The sequence below is a fragment of the Capricornis sumatraensis genome, chromosome 19 (genome assembly GCF_032405125.1).
Source record: "Capricornis sumatraensis isolate serow.1 chromosome 19, serow.2, whole genome shotgun sequence".
Taxonomy (NCBI): domain Eukaryota; kingdom Metazoa; phylum Chordata; class Mammalia; order Artiodactyla; family Bovidae; genus Capricornis; species Capricornis sumatraensis.
The window spans coordinates 54,932,376-54,949,818 of NC_091087.1; the positions used below are offsets into that span (position 1 = coordinate 54,932,376).

General features: G+C 41.1%; 1 protein-coding gene across 1 annotated transcript in view; it reads left to right on the forward strand.

Annotated features, from left to right (window-relative positions):
* Window positions 1–1,306: 1,306 nt before the first annotated feature.
* Window positions 1,307–17,443, forward strand: part of TTC6 (tetratricopeptide repeat domain 6) — a 198,872-nt gene continuing 182,735 nt past the window's right edge. Inside the window, exon 1 of the mRNA XM_068991521.1 lies at window positions 1,307–2,251. Within this exon, the coding sequence (XP_068847622.1) occupies window positions 1,307–2,251 (945 nt within the window). The remainder of the gene's footprint in view (window positions 2,252–17,443) is intronic.

A 17,443-nucleotide genomic window follows, 5' to 3' on the forward strand; every position in this document is an offset into this window, starting at 1 on the left:
TGTGAGAGTACCAAAGAATGTCATCAGCCCATCTGTATTTGTATTTCTTGTTATCCTGGCTTTCGGTAATGATCTCAGAACTCTCAAGATCTGAAAATTCACCTGTAATCATAGATGGCTGGCTCTGCTGAATAGCATGCTTTTTTTTTAATTGTGATAATATACCTGACATAAAATTTACCATCTTAAACCATTTCTAAGTGTAAAGTTCAGTGAATAGCAACAGCTTTATTACACACTTGGTTATGACCCAGACTTTATCAAAGCGATTCAAAGTTGCTATTTTATTTATTCCCAGTCATTGGCCAGATCCTACCAGTTTTACCTTATAGAGTCTTTTCACTCTGCTCTGTTACCAAAACTAGGCCTTAGGCCTTACCTACTCTTACTTGCCCTCTCTCCCTTTCATCTTTCTCCCACCCCAAGCCCTAGATCCTATCAAGCCACTGTTCTGTTAAATGTTTTTTGAATAGTTTCCAGTAGACCACAGAAAAAGTACAAACACCTGGCATTCAAGGCCTCCTGATCTCACTGCAGCCTAGCTTGTGGCTGATCACCTCTTTCCCTTCCTACACCTGCTCTGTTTCCTGTCAGATTTAGAGGCAGGTGGGCTGGGTAAGGGAGAAGGGAAAGGGAAATTGTTGTCCTGCCACAAGAGTAAGGGTGGGCCCTTGCATTGCCAGAGCCTTCATTTTATTTCCCCCCAGAGAAACTGCAAATCTGCATTTTTATATGAAAATCTCTCAATTTAAAATTGTTGGCTATGAATTACTATTTCTGAAAAACTCAGAGAAATTGAAAAGCATGCTTGCAAGTAGGATCCAGGCTACTGCTGACCTCTGATCTCTCTTCTTGGCAGGATTACTTTAGGTTTACTTTGCCTATGTGGAGCGTGGTCCCTCTTGCCTGGAACTGGGACACTACAGTACAGTCGAGACAAATACTAAAATACACTCAATAGAAGTTTCAGGAAATCTTCACTGTAAAACTGTACTAATTTAAAGGTTTTCATTGTTACTGTGAAAAGGCCAGTAGTCTAAAATGATATATTAAAAACGATAGAAGATCATTTTAGTCGCATCATTATGATTTAGTAGTAAAGCCTTTAAATAGTAGATTTAAAGTGATAGGAATGAATGCTGCCGACTGGTGCCTCAGTTAAGCACAGTGAGCCTTCTACCATGAGAAGCTTTCTTGAACTGGAATTTTATTTATCAATAGAAGTTTTCATGTATGTGTGTATGTGTATATATATATATATATAAAATACAAATTTATTGTTATTTCACAGGACAAATCAGTCAAGATGTCCACGATTTCAAAGCACTTTGGACTGAAATACAAAGAAGAATCGTACATCTTTAAAGAGCTGGAGAAGGTTCGCAAGGAGACCAAAAAGGAATTTCTCCGAATCAAGGAGAAGTTGGCCGCCAAGCCAGCGGTGGATGAAATCCCCGTCTTTGGCCTCTGGCTCCCCAGCCCGGCCCGGTATGCGGCGAAGGGAAGCGCTTCCCGCGTCGGATGCCCCAAACCAGCAGGCTCCCCTCGGGTTAAAGGTCGTGCGCGCCCAACTGCGACCCTCCCGCAGCCGGCGCCCCGAGGCGCCCCGCGGCCCCCGGGCCCAAGGGAGGTGGCCGCTCCCGGGAAGGGCCGGCCCTTCCGCCCCCAGGACTTCTACTTGCGGAGCCCCGCGTTCCTCCGGCGCCGGCCCCAGAAGCCGCCAGTCATCGCGCCCAGGGCCGGCACGTCCAGGCCCGTGGTCCTGATGCCGCCGCGCGTGCCCACGGGCAAGGCCAGGGCTCCCCGGGGCTCCAGGACCCCCCCGCCGGCGGACTTCAAGCCCGTGCTCGACCCGGCCGGGGGGCGCGTGGCCAGCCTGGAGCCGGCTCAGCTCGCCGAGGTCGGCCAGGCCAGAGAGAGGCTGCCCGACTCCCTTTCCAGCGACGAGGGAGACGCGGAGGCGGCCGGCCGGCGAAAGAGAGTGAGGATTAACACCCGCTTCCTGCTCGAGGACTCGGATGGCGAGTCGCGGGAAGCCCCCGGGTCGTCTTCCAAAACCGACCGCGAGAGTTCCCCGCCGAGCGACTCGCGGGAGGCCAACCCGCAGGCCCCGCAGCCAGTGCGTGCGATCCCCAAGTCCATCGAGGAGATCATCGCCTCGCTGCAGTCCGAGGCCCAGTTGGCCTCCGACCAGACCATCAAAGAGCTCATCCACAGCGTCCTTGGGCAGAACTACGACATTAAAATGGAAGTAGGTGATCCAGAACTGGGGTCATATTTCTTCTGGATAAATTTCATTTCAGGATTCAGTCATAAAATCGTGCATATCGTGTGTTCTAAGCTAGACAAGCTCGAAAAGCTAGACAAAGTGCTCGGGTATTAATCAGGGTCTTTGAATTTTCCATCGAGGGGGTATATCCTTTTAGAAAAGTGAAAATAATGGAGAGGATATTTCAGAAACTGGTACAAAGGTACAAAGAACACTACCCGAGTAATCATCACTGGTAACCTTTCCTTTCAAAGTCTTTGTGATTATTTAGTATTGATTTGGTTGATGTTTTATCTGAAAGACGCGGTCTTTGGTACAGTTTATTAACAGTGAATCTGTACCTTAAGAAGATCAATATATTACTAATAAGTTGTATTTATAAGAGTTTTGGCCCATTTTCAGTGAAAATCATTCTCTTAAAATATGTTTAAAAAATTTACTTTCTAGGTCTTCTCAGTTATATGGACTATAAGTGATTCTTTGTCCCAAGCACAAGCCCATCAGGTGGATACCTGTAAGAGCCCTGTTGTACATGAGTCTTCCTAGCTTTAGTGAGTTTAAAAGGATTGCCTCCCAGTTCAGCAACTAAGGCAGAACAGAGCTGGGCATCCACCCCAGCCAGTCATACCCCAGAGAAGAGACTGGAATCATGCCAGGACTGCCTGTTTGTTGATTGTGATGTGAACCCAGCAGGGAGCAAAGCTAGATAGGGTCCTAGTTCATTATACAGACTTAGTTCTAAACAGGGACATTCAAAGCAGAAAAAATAATAGGGGAGTCTGAGTCCCATACACACAGAGAGAGGGAGAGAGGGAAGGAGGAAAGGAAAGAGGGTTTTTTTTTTTTTTTTGAGAATGGTAATTAGAATGACACTTAGGAGGGAAGAAGATTCTATTACTCTTCTTGGCTGCAGTGCCAAACCTCTTGTTAGTACACAGAATACTGCTGCCACATTATGTCTTCAAAATAGTTTCAGCCCAGAATATACTCTTGGCTGTGATTTAAGGAATGTGATCCTAAAGCCCATTAGGGAAACAAAAACGTGTAAGGACAAGAGTCCCCTGTGTCGTCTTTGACCTGATGTTTGTAGGCAGAATGGGACAAATGTTTTCAAGTAAGATCCACACTTCCCTACGGTTACTGAACAAGACCAGCCTGACTGTTCAGGCTGTTTCAAAATGAGTACTTCTAATTAAGTTTCCTGTGGATCTAACAGAAAAAGGAATCAGGGATACACACATTGGAGAGCCCAAACGGAGAGAACAAAGGCCTCATTGCCCGCCCCTGTGAGAAGGAACTCTGTAACATAATCAAGGCGTGTGACATGAAGAGAGGCTTATATTGGAAGCCGGCTCAAAGGTCCTATACAGTTGGGGAAAGTTACACTTTTAGAGCAAGGGCCCATAAAGAAAATGCATTTTGAAGGGTTCAAATAGACTAGAATATAAGAAGGGAGAGTATCAATGATGATCGGCCCCAGGACAGTGAATTCTGTTCTTTCTAATATTCCATTTCTCTTGTGTATCCTTTTCTGGTGCTTCAGTTACCAGAATTGCTTTATGTAGGAGAGTGGTTTGGAGGATTAGGGTCAGAAGCCAGCGTCAGTAGCTAGCCCCACATTGTAAGACTTTGTTGTTCAGTTGCTAAGTCATGTCCAACTCTTGTGACCCTGTGGATTGCAGCATGCCAGGCTGCCCTGTCTTCACCATCACCCAGAGCTTGCTCAAACTCATATCCATTGATTTGGTAATGCCATCCACTCATCTAATTCTCTGTGTCCCCTTCTCCTCCTGCCCTCACTCTTTCCACCATCAGAGTCTTTTCCAGTGAGCTGGCTCTTCGCATCAGGTGGCCAAAATATTGGAGCTTCAGGTTCAGCATCAGTCCTTCCAATGAATATTCAGGGTTGATTTCCTTTAGGATGCACTGGTTTGATCTCCTTGCAGTTCAAGGGACTCTCAAGACTTGGCCAGTTTCAAATGCGTTAGTCCCATCCCTGCCTTCTATTGTATTGATTTTTTGTATAGCTAGTTTTTGTTCTTGCTTTTAAACTTTTGCCTCTGTGCCCCATCTCCCCTTCCCCCCAACAATTCCAGAAGATGGAGCTTTGCATTATTATGGTCTCAGAAGTTTTATTAGGGTGAGAAGAGAACAGTGGGGTATTTATTGAAATGGTTGTGACTGGGTAGGTGAGGGATAGCAATGAAAATGCAAGTAAAAGTGGTGTCTAAATTATGATTCTGAAAATCCTTAAGATTATAATAAGGCCACTTGTTCTAAATGTTTGGAGTTTATATAAACAACGTTCTCTCCATATGATATCTCCAAGGGATAAGGTTCTTCACTTTAGATGTCTTAATTTGGAGCCAGTCCCTTGAGGGAAAGTCAGAGGATAAGACAGTCTTGGCAAGATGTGCTATCTCTGTTTAGAGCTCGGGCAGGGCCCTTCCAGACCTAGCATTCAGAGTTCCACAAACAATTACATAGGCCAGAAGGTACTCAGAATACCTGAAGATTAAACTCAGCTGTCAAATATAGGTCAAACATCTAAACCAAGGTTTCTCAACCATGGCACTTAACTTTTTGGTTTGAATAATTCTTCATTGTGGGTGGCTGTCCTGTAATTGTAGGATGTTTAGACTTATCCCTGGCCTCTACGCAGTACATGCCAGTAGTATGATCCTCTCATCATCCTCCCTGCCACCAAGTCATAACAACTGAAATACCTCTGCTGCTGCTGCTGCTGCTAAGTTGCTTCAATTGTGTCTGACTCTGTGCGACCCCATAGATGGCAGCCCACCAGGCTCCGCCGTCCCTGGGATTCTCCAGGCAAGAACACTGGAGTGGGTTGCCATTTCCTTTTCCAGTGCATGAAAGTGAAAGTGAAAGTGAAGTTACTCAGTCGTGTCCAACTCAGCGACCCCATGGACTGCAGCCTACCAGGCTCCTCTGTCCATGGGATTTTCCAGGCAAGAATACTGGAGTGGGGTGCCATTGCCTTCTCCGACATGTTGCCAAATGAGACCAGGGGGAGAAGGGCATAATCACCCCTCCCGCCCCCCTCATCCTCCCTACCAGCTGAAAACTGGTGGCTTAAATAGTAAGCATACACCATGGGAGGAGGGATAGAAATGTTATAAGGTCCTATGTTTGTTTTACTGAGGAATTCAATATTATCACTCACAAAATACATTCTAATTATATGAGACTGAATCAAGTTTCAAGACTTCCTTCCAGATGTTAATTGAGGATGAAGGAATCCTTGCTTCTGTCATGTGGGTTGTTTTTGGCCATACAGCTCAAAAGAAGAAATGGCTTAAAATGACACAGGTAAGAGAGAATTCATGTCCCTGGGTCTTTATAAACAAATAACTCACAAGCAAATGTTTTGTCATAAAACTTGTGCCTGCTTTAACTTTAGGGAAGATGAAATAGACATACTTCTCCCTCTTTCTCCTGCCAAGTAAGCAAGTAAGTAAGTAAGTTCAGTCACTTAGTTGTGTCCGACTCTTTGCGATCTCATGAATTGCAGCACACCAGGCCTCCCTGTCCATCACCAACTCCCAGAGTTCACTCAGACTCACGTCCTTTGAGTTGGTGATGCCATCCAACCATCTCATCCTCTGTTGTCCCATTCTCCTGCCCTCAATCTTTCCCAGCATCAAGGTCTTTTCAGATGAGTCAGTTCTTCGCATCAGGTAGCCAAAGTATTGGAGTTTCAGCTTCAGCATCAGTCCTTCCAATGAATATTCAGGACTGATTTCCTTTAGGATGGACTGGTTGGATCTCCTTGCAGTCCAAAGGACTGTCAAGAGTCTTCTCCAACATCACAGTTCAAAAGCATCAATACTTCGGCGCTCAGCTTTCTTCACAGTCCAACTCTCACATCCATACATGACCACTGGAAAAACCATAGACTTGACTAGATGGAACTTTGTTGGCAAAGTAATGTCTCTGCTTTTGAATATGCTGTCTAGGTTGGTCATAACTTTTCTTCCAAGGAGTAAGTGTCTTTTAATTTCATGGTCGCAGTCACCATCTGCAGTGATTTTGGAGCCCCCCAAAAATAAAGTCTGACACTGTTTCTACTGTTTCCCCATCTGTTTCCTGCTAAGTTAAACTAGGTACAAACCCAAGATGTTGTTTATAAATCAAACAGGAGAAGACTCCAAAAGGTAGAAAGAAGCAGACTGGCTGGGGACTTTGGGATCCAAGGGATCACGTAGTGATAAGTTCTTAGGTTTTCTTTTTGTCTCAGATCTACTGCACCAGAGCTAAGGAGACTGGCAACCTAAAAATGTGCCAGTGGGTACAGACAGAAAAAGCCCTAACAAAAGCCTGCTCTCTTTAGCTAAGGATCAAGAAAGGAGCAGCCTAGCAAGACGAAATTCTTAGACAATAACTGTGCTACTCTAGTCAAGCACCACAGAGAAACCTATGACCCTGTCTTCTCCTCTGCCAGCCAGGACTGAGGAGGGAGCTAAACTTCCACTCTTGAATGACTGTAACAGGTTACCCCAATTTCTTCCCTAATGACATAGTGTCAGTGGAGAGCCAAGACTTTCAACCCTATCTAACAGTAAAGAGGCTACCCTGCCTTCCTCCCTGTAGTGTCACTGGACACCATACGGGCTTTTCCCAGTTTCTAGGACTTTGATGCAGAGAAGGCAATGGCACCCCACTCCAGTACTCTTGCCTGGAAAATCCCATGGACAGAGGAGCCTGGTGGGCTGCAGTCCATGGGGTCACTAAGAGTTGACACGACTGAGCGACTTCACTTTCACTTTTCACTTTCATGCCTTGGAGAAGGAAATGGCAACCCACTCCAGTGTTCTTGCCTGGAGAATCCCAGGGACGGCGGAGCCTGGTGGGCTGCCGTCTATGGGGTCGCACAGAGTCGGACACGACTGAAGCGACTTAGCAGCAGCAGCAGCAGCAAGACTTTGATGACAGGAAGGTTGGATCTTCTGTTGCAGTCCCACAAGTGCCTAAGGCTCTATTATTCCCACAGTTTACTGTCTGTTACTCAGATTGATAAAATCATATTGTTTCATCTTCATGATTACTGATTCTTTCCACTGTCTCCCATACATTCCGTATTTGAGGCATTTGTACAGTTTTATTTCAATTACTGCAATTTTCAGTTCTAACATTTTTCTTTGGCTCCTCTTTATATATTCTGTTTCTTTACTAAGACTCTATTTCTCTGCTAAGACTCTCTTTTTCTCATTGTTCCAAGTATGCTCATTTTATTGCTTATTGGTGTTTTGTTTTGTGTTTAGACTTGAAAGAAAAAAAAAAAGACAATACCAACATTGAGATGACCAAGATGTTAGAATTCTCTGATAAAGATTTTGAAGTGGTCCTATACATCACTCTAATCGAAAAACAACAATACCAGTAGATGGAAATAAGTTATGATATATAATGTAATATCTGGAGCAATGACCAAAAAATCTATACAGAGATTCACTAAAAAACCACTATATATAAATAAACATAGAATTAAGATATTTTAAGTAACCCATAGGAAGGCAGGTAAAAGTAAACAGAAGCAAAAAACAGAGAACAAAAAGAAAAGAGAAGATAAAGTAGCAACTTCAAACTCAAATGTATCAATAACTACACTAAATGTAAATGGTCTAAATGTAGTGATTAAAAGCAGAGATTGGCAAGGGGATTCGGTATAAAACCCAGTATTTTATTTTATTTTTTTTTTACAAGAAATGTACTTCTGGTATGATGATATAGGCAGGTTTAAAGTAAAGCATGAAAAAAATATCAGGCACAAATTATTCAAAAGAAAGAAGAGTGACTATATTAATTTCAGATAAAGTAGACTTCAGTACAAAGAAAATTATGAGAGACACAGTTGGCATTTTAACATGATAAAAGGGTTAATCCATTATGTCAAAGGAATCCTAAATGTGTGTTAAACAACAGAGCTGAAAAAATATGTGAAGTAAAAACCAAAAGGAGAAATTGATGAAACTACAATCATAGTTGAAGATATCAGCACCCTTCTTTCAACAATTGATAGAAAACCCTTGACAGAAATTCCCCAAGAATGCAGATGAACTCAACACTACCATCAAACATTAGAAACTAATCTACATTTATAAAACACTGCACTCAGTGGTAGCAGAATACTCATGCTTGTCACTGCCCATGGGACATATACTAAGACCATCTCTGGTCCATAAAAGTGAACTTTAATGAATTTAAAAGCATTGACATCATATAGAGTGTGTTCTCTGATTATAATGGAGTCAAACTAGAAATTAATAACAGATTGATAATAAAATCTCCAAACACTTGGAAACTTAAACAATATCTAAGTAATCCATGGATCAGTGGGGAAATCTCAGAGAAATTAAAAAAACTGAACTGAATTAAAAGTATAAAATTTAGGGGACATAGGTAAAGCAGTAGTGCCTTTATCCTAGAGAGTGAAAAATTACTTACATTCAAATAGGAAACTGAGATGAATGTTCTTAGAAGCTTTTATTACTTAATAACCCCAAACTAGAAATAACCCAGATGTCCTTTAAGGACATATTACTCAGCAATAGAAAGAAATAAAGTACTTGTATCTACAACAACTTGGATGAATCTCCAGAAAATTACGCCGAGGCAAATCCAGTCTCTAAATGTTATATACTGTATAATTACATTTTATACAACATTCTTAAAATGACTATAGGAATGGAGATGAGATTTGTGGTTGTCAGTGATTGAGGACAGGCTTGAAGGAGGGGAGGGTGAGAGGGAAGTATGTGTAGCTTTAGAAAGGCAACTTCAGAAATCTTTCTGGTGATGGAGATGTTCTGTATCTTGACTATATCAGTGTCAGTATTCTGCCTGTGATTTTGTAATAGTTTTGCATGATGTTCTCATTGGGAAAACCTGATAAAGGGTAGAGGGCATATCTCTGTATTATTTATTATAAGTGAATATGTGTGTGTGTGTGTGTGTGTATGGTGTGTGTGTTAATCGCTCAGTCATGTCTGACTCTTTGCGACCCCATGCACTATAGCCTGCCAGGCTCCTCTGTCCATGAAATTCTCTAGGCAAGAGTACTGGAGTGGGTTGCCATTTCCTATCTCAGGGGGCATCTTCCTGACCCAGGGATCGAACCCATGTCTCCTGCATTGTAGGCAGATTCTTTACCATCTGAGCCACCAGGGAAGCCCCCAAAGTGAATATGAACCATAATTATTTCAAAACAGAAACTTTAATTAAAATTTTATCTGATTGTTTATAAAAGTTTATGCTTCTTTTTACAAGTTGTAAGGAGGAATATAAGGAAACAATAATTTCTCTTTTAAGCCTCGCTTAACTCACCAACAGTAACCAATACTTGTTTACCCTTCTGTTGTTTAATCACTCAGTTGTGTTTGACCCTTTGTAACCCCATGGACTGCAGCACACCAGGCGTCCCTGTCCTTCACCATCTTCAGGAGCTTGCTCAAACTCATGTCCATTGAGTCAGTGATGCCAGCCAATCAGCTCATCCTCTGTTGTCCCCTTCTCCTCCTGCCTTCAATCTTTCCCAGCATCAGGGTCTTTTCTAATGAGTTGGCTCTTCAAATCAGGTGGCCAAAGTGTTGGAGCTTCTGTTTCAGCATCAGTCCTAATAAATATTCAGGATTGATTTCCTTTAGGATGGACTGGTTGGATCTCCTTGCAGTCCAGGGGACTCTCAAGAGTCTTCTCCATCACCACAGTTCAAAAACATCAATTCTTTGGCTCTCAGCCTTATTTATGGTCTCACATCCATACATGACAACTGGAAAAACCATAGCTTTGACTAGACGGATCTTTGTTGGCAAAGTCACGTCCTTGCTTTTTGATACGCTGTTTAGGTTTGTCATAGCTTTTCTTCTAAGGAGCAATTGTCTTTTAATTTCATGGCTACAGTGACTATCTGCAGTGATTTTGGAGTCCAAGAAAATAAAGTCTGTCATTATTTCCATTGTTTCCCCATCTTTTTTGCCATGTAGTGATGGGACCGAATGCCATTATCTTCGTTTTTTGAATGTTGAGTCAGCTTTTTCACTCTCCTCTTTCACCTTCATCAAGAGGCTCTTAATTCTTCTTCGCTTTCTGCCATAAGGGTGGTGTTGTCTGCATATCTGAGGTTATTGATATTTCTCCCGCCAATCTTGATTCCAGCTTGTGCTTCATCCAGCCGGGCATTTCACATGATGTACTCTGCATAAAAATTAAATAAGCAGGGTAACAATATACAGCCTTGACGTACTCCTTCCCCAATTTTGAATCAGTCCATTGTTCCATGTCCAGTTCTAACTGTTGCTTCTTGACCTGCCTACAGATTTCACAGGAGGCAGATAAGGTGGTCTGATATTCTCATCTCTTTACGAATTTTCCACAGTGTGTTGTGATCCCCCCAGTCAAAGGCTTTAGTGTTGTCAATGAAACAGAAGTAGGTTTATCCTTCTACATTTATCTTAATTCTTTAGTATAAATATTTATGCTAAATAAATTCTTTGATATAAATGTGTACACATACATACATATGTAGGGTTTTTTTAAAGTAAAAATAAGAACCTATGGTACACATTATTCTGCAGCTTACTTTTTTGACACATATCAATGGACATGTATACTTTTTAATTTATTTTTTTTTAAATTGCTGCATATTATTCCATAGTATTTAAACATTTCTTGGCTCTTTGCTCTTCAAATTTTTTCTTTCCCTATCCTAGGAACAAAGTTTTGCTCTACTGGAGTTATAAATCAAAGAACCTACCAGGATCTGGACAAAGAAAAGCCATCTATTGTTTGACTGTCATAGGTACAATTGGGAAGGACTAGTTTGGGCAAATCTTTTCTCTTCAGAGTGACAGACGTGTTTATTATACTTTTCTCTTTATATTCTCTTTGTGCATTACTTTATTCTCACAGACGTAACAGCTTAAACTAGTACAAATGATGTAATGATTAAGAAGTTTCTTGATTTACAGTTTTTTTTTTCCTGTGAAGTTTTAAAATCTCTCAGATATTATTTGGATGCCTTCAATAAATGCAAAATGTTCATGTGTTTAATTTCAGTTTATTTTAAAAGATGGAAAATAATATTTTTATTTGTTCTTGAGAAAAAATTCTTATTCCTTTAGCTGGTTTGATTGTAATAATGATTTTGAACCAAGCTAGAAGTTGTTCCTTTAAAATAAACTTCTTTGTTGGATACAAATGTGTTCTATTTTCCATGAGCATTTTTTCTTAAGACTGAAATACAGAGTTACTTGAAAGATGAAATGTTAATTTATTATAGAATTCAGATGTACTTTTCTTCTGATTCTTAGTACAGATGCTGCCCAGCAGAGATTTTTTTCTTTTGCCTGTCTGTGTAATAGTCTCATAATTTAGACTATAAAGAACAAATACATTTGAATGTATTGAGAGTAATTAAGTTTCACATATGCCACAGTTTTGAGTACATATGCGATAAAATGAAGAATTTTTAAATGTTAGTGAAATAATTGCTTTTTTCTGGCTACTTCAGTTACAATTATTTGGATATTTAGGACAAAGACTTTCCCCCTCTGTGGATTGTTATTTCAATACATAACAGTTTTAACTTTGATTTCCTAAAGTAGACCTTTCTGATGCTTTTACATTTTAATGGCTAGTCTAAGCCCTTAGAAGCTCCTTAAGTGGGTGGTGAGGCACAGCTGATAAATAGCATATTTAAAATCTATCACTAATCACTATCTTAACATTGTGAAATTCAAATATATCTTTAAGGGTAATTTTTGTGATATCAATTCATGATTTTTATGTGCTGTGTAAAACGAGAGGAAAGAGTTCATGTAGTTTAAAGAAGCTTAAAAAAACTAAAGTTGCTATCAAGGCTTAGAATAATATGGCTACCTCGAGAGCAACCAAACCAACTGAATGTCCCAGCTAGGTTCTCTGGTGGCTCACACAGTAAAGCGTCTGTCTACAATGCGGGAGACCTGGGTTCAATCCCTGGGTCGGGAAGATCCGCTGGAGAAGGAAATGGCAATCCACTCCAGTACTATTGCCTGGAAAATCCCATGGACAGAGGAGCCTGACAGGTTACAGTTCATGGGGTCGCAAATAGTCGGACACTACTGAGCGACTTCTCTTTCACTTTCACTTTCACACAGTAAGTGGTTTATTTTTTATTACTGAAAACTACAGTATTGGGTTGTGAGTTAAGTCAGTCATTCTGTAGCTGTAAACAGCCTGAAGCTAGGCAGTTGTATTATTTAGAGTGCCTGTTTTAACACATAATAGGTAAACATATGGCTTTTAAGGATGGGTAGATTAACAGTTTTGATAATAAAATCAAAATCTTGAGAACGAGTGAACCACAATCATGCATCTTTCATCCCAAGTGGAAGTAATTTAGTAGACGAGGCAGCACACGGTCCAGTTGTGCTGACTATGTATGTCACTTTGGGGAGCATATTATTTTACAAGTACCTGGTTTCTTTAGTCCACTGTAAAGTACACTGCATTTTAGTCTTACTGTAATAGAGAGGGATGGCTTGACAGAATCAGTCATACTTATTATCTTTATGAATTTTTATGAGCACACTAAGAATAAAGGTTAAAATCTGTTGCATTGAAACAAAAAATAGTCTGTTGCATTGAAACTAAAAATAACACATTCTCATTTAATAAATTTTATATATTTGTCTTAAAATTTTTTTTTAATATTTATTTATTTGGCTATGCTGGGTCTTAGTTGTGGCATGTGGAATCTAGTTCCCTGACTAGGCATCAAACCTGAGTCCCCTGCATTGGGGACACAAAGTCCTAGCCACTGGACCACCAGAGAAGTCACTGTGTTCCTGTGTGGAAAAGAACTTCTAGAGTTCTGTGATAAATTTTTTCATAATGTTTCCTTACCCTCATGTTTCATTACAATAGTGTCTGGAGCTGAAAGCTAACCTAATTAACTTTGATAACAAAACTGAGACCCAGTGAGAGATAGTGACTTTTATAAGGCCATACAGCCAATTAGCATTGTTGGGATCAGAACCAGTTTAGGTCTTTTGACAGCTGAACCAGAATTGTTTTTATTCTTACTACATGGTATTGATGGCACTTCCTTTTCCTCTTTGGCCCCGTCTTCTCCCCGCCCCCACCAACTGTCTTGAGACCTAGACCCCCAAAAAAGTGTCCAAAATTACTTCTCAACTCGATTTTCCCCCTCTCAGATCTCTACATTAGTGAGAGGCCCATCACGCTCTCCTGTCCTGGGATGGCCATCTGTAGCCTCTTGCTGGTGACTTCTAAGCCCAGCATACTTAGACCTGGGAAGGTCAGCAAGAAGCAAGGATTGGCTGCTCATAGAGTGGTGTGGTGGTGGTAGCGATGGTGTGCGCGGGCTGGGACTTGGGCTAAGATTGTGTCATAAAGTGAAAGAATACAAGTGGGATGAATTACAAGTAGTGATGACATTAGCAGTGGGTTATATGATCACTAACCAGTTACATCCAATCAAAGAACACTGATCCTGCCAACTTAGGTTGCTGCTAATATGAATAAAAGATGAAATGACCATTATCTGCCATCTCTCATGGCAGAATACAGTCTGACCCACTTCTACTTCATCTTCTTAGCTTTATTTTATATAAAAATCTGTTAGCTATTCTCAAAGTGAGGAGATCCCTGCACGTTTTTTTTTTTTCTTCCTAGCCCAGTCATATAGGTTATGAGTCCCCATCCTTTTGGGGAAGAAGGGCTACTTAAAAAGCAATTAACTAATTCATGTTTGGCTGCACTTGGGTCTTTGTTGCTGTGCATCGGCTTTCCCTAGTTGCGGAGGGCAGGGGCTACTCTTCATTCTGGGACTTGGGCTTTTCATTGCAGTGGCTTCTCTTGTGGAGCGTGGGCTCTAGAGCTCGGGCTTCAGTAGTGGTGGCACGGGGGGCTGGGCTTAGTTGCGTCGGAGCAGGTGGGATTTTCCTGGATCAGGGATCCAACCCATGTGCCTTGCATTGGCAGGCAGACTCTGAACCACTGGACGACCAGGGAAGCCCAAGGAGAGCAACTTTTGACATACTTGAAATCTTCTTATCTGTGATGGATTGGGGTCTTGTTGAGACTCCTCGACTTGAGAGAATGGAGGGTATCAGTCGCCTTACCAAGACTTCCCAAAAGCCAGGAGGAAGAGTTAGCACTTTGGATGTTATCCAAATGAGACTGCAGGGTTGCCATGATTGCGTGGTTCGCTGTTAGTTGGCATTCTGTTCATCAGATTGGGCCAGTCATGATAATGAATAAATTCCTCGCTGCCCTCTACCTTTTCCTACCTTTTAAATTGGTAGTCTATCTTCTTTTTAGATTTCACAGATAATACAGTAAATAAAATTCCTGTCCTTTGCATGACTTACTACAAATTTATTAGGCACACAGGAGAAGATTATAATAAAGCCAGACCTCATCATTTCAGTCAGATTTCCCCTCAAGAACATCTCTAGTATCAAGCTCTTCATCTCTTAATCATTGGAAATAGGGTTTTGAAGAAATGAAAGACTGAGACAGCTGAGACACTTTTCATTGTTCTGATCTCATTATGCTGTTGAGACCTGCCTAGATGTAGTCTTTGACAATCAATTATTACTCTGGAAAGTGATTATTAAACAGTTCACTGAATTATAGCTTTTTATGCCTGACTCTGTTCTCTCGCTCTTTAGGGTTAAGTGAAAAAGCTTATTAAATATCCATTTACAATGGAATCTTTGAAAATGCTAAATGGAATGCATAATTCATATAGGTTGTCACTAGTACAATGCCAAATTAGTTTAGCCAAATATCAAGTAACAGGAAACAGGAGTAAGTGGCAGTCCTAATAGAACTAGATAGGGCAGCTTATGGGTGCAGATAATCAGAAAAGCCAAAATAAGAGTGACTTAGATGAGATGGAAGTTTATTTCTGTCTTGTAAAAGTCAAATCAAAGGTAATGTTGGACTGATATGGTGTTTCGCAGAGTCAGGAATCCTGCCATCTTACTGTTTCACTGATTAACCCTCATTGCCATGGCCATCTCAAGGTCAACAATGGCTGCCATGGCCACCATATCTATATTCCAGCCAACAGGAGGGCTTTAAGCAAGAAAAGTGTGTGCATAAAATTGCCCACCACTTTTGCTTATGTTTCACTAGCCAGAACTTAACTCCATGACTACATTTAGCTACAAATGACAACGAAAATAAAGTCGATATTCTGACCAGGCTGTGTGGCAAGGTTCACATTCTGTTACTCTGAAGAAGAATAGAGGAGATGTTGGATTGGGTTCTGTTATTGTTCCTATGGGACATGCAGTGTCTGTGGAGACTTTTGTGGCTGAAAAACTTTTTCCCTTTTCCAGCAAAGGTTTATTGAGTACCTGCAACATTTGGTGGCTCAGTAAGTAAAGAATCCATCTGCCAATGCAGGAGATCCCTAGATCGGAAAGATCTGCTAGAGCAGGGAATGGCAACCCACTCTAGTACTCTTGCCTGGAGAATCCCATGGACAGAGAAGCCTGGCGGGCTACAGTCCATGGGATCACAAAGATTAGGACACGACTGAGCACAGCACATCAGGCCCTAAGTGTTGAAAGATTTTATATATGACACAAATGTTAGCTTTAAGGAATTAGGTAAACAGAACTCAGCGGTCAGTGGAAACTGATAGAGAAAGGCCTGGAATTTCAGCTTGACGACCTAGATCCTTGACTTGTAATTTATTTGTTACTTAAAATTCTTGGTGCCTCACTTTTCTCATCTGTGCAGTAGAGTTAATAATCCTTACTTTACAATACTGTGAGAGTAAAATGATCTTAAATAAAATAGCACTTGTTAAATACACTACAGTTTTTAAAGGCTTTTAGTGTGTATTTTCTTATTACCTCCTGGTAAAATTGAACCATATACATTCCCACAAATAGAGAGCATCAGTCTGTTTCTCTCCATCCTCACCAGCATTGTGTGTTACTGTGCTTTGAATCTTTGCTAATTTGAAAGGTCAGTGGCTTTCCAATACTTTTCAGTTCTGGAAACCTTTCTTCAAATGAAATATTCAATGAATGTTCAGGATCTCAAACATTTAATACCATGGCAGCAGTGTGTCAGTTGGGAATGAAGGAACCAGAACCTACCTGCACAGGATTCAGGCTCCTACCAGCACATTCTTTGGCCTTTTAGATATTCACCTCTCCATTCAGTTTTATTGGGTACCTATGATATTATATCAGGCACCCCACCAGAAACTGGAAAACAGCAGTGAACAGCTGAAGTCCCTGCTTTTGTGGGCCACTCTGCATTCTAGAGACGTGAGGCAGAGTAAACAAATCAGTAATGTCTCATGTGGCAATAAGTGATGTGAATACTTCAGGATAAGAGAGAGCCTGATGGGATGGAGAGATGTTTAAACTGGATGGTCAGAGAAGGACTGTTAGAGAGAAGATGAAATTTGAGCAGAGGTCTGAAGGAAGTAATGAGCGGGCCATATACTTCATGTGTGCGAAGATCATTCCAGGCAAAGGGAGGAAACACTGTGAGCCTCCAAGGCAGGAATGTTCCTGTGGTGTCTGAGAAACAACAAGTGGGGGGCTTTGTGTGTGGGGGGTTGTGATAGGAGAATATGATCAGACTTAGGATTGCCTTCTTTTTTGTTTGTTTGTTGTTCTTGGCTGTGCCACAGGGCGTGCGGGACCTTAGTTCCTGAACCAGGGATCGAACCCGTGTCTCCTACAGTGAAAGCACAGAGCCTTAACCACTGAACCTTCAGGGAAGCTCCAGCACTCCCTTCTTTTTGCATGTACTTTGCATGTCATTTACCCCTTTTACTGGCCTGAAATAAAATTAATGGATAATTATCATCTACCTACCTAAGTGATCTTGAAAATTAATATAATGGACTATTTGTAATGTAAAGAAAAAGATGAGTGATGAATAATTAAATTATAAATAATGACACTGGAAGACATAATAAAGTTGTTTGTTGCTTGTATCTACTGATAATGAATGTGCTCTGGGTAGGAATATATGGGCCATAATATATAACGAGGACCAAAAAACGAACACAGGTGCCACTGGAATATGTGTTAAGGTAACTAATAGCAGACTAGACTTATGTGTGTTATGCTAAGAGAAGATGGGAAGCAACTTTAAGTGAAGTTAGGATGT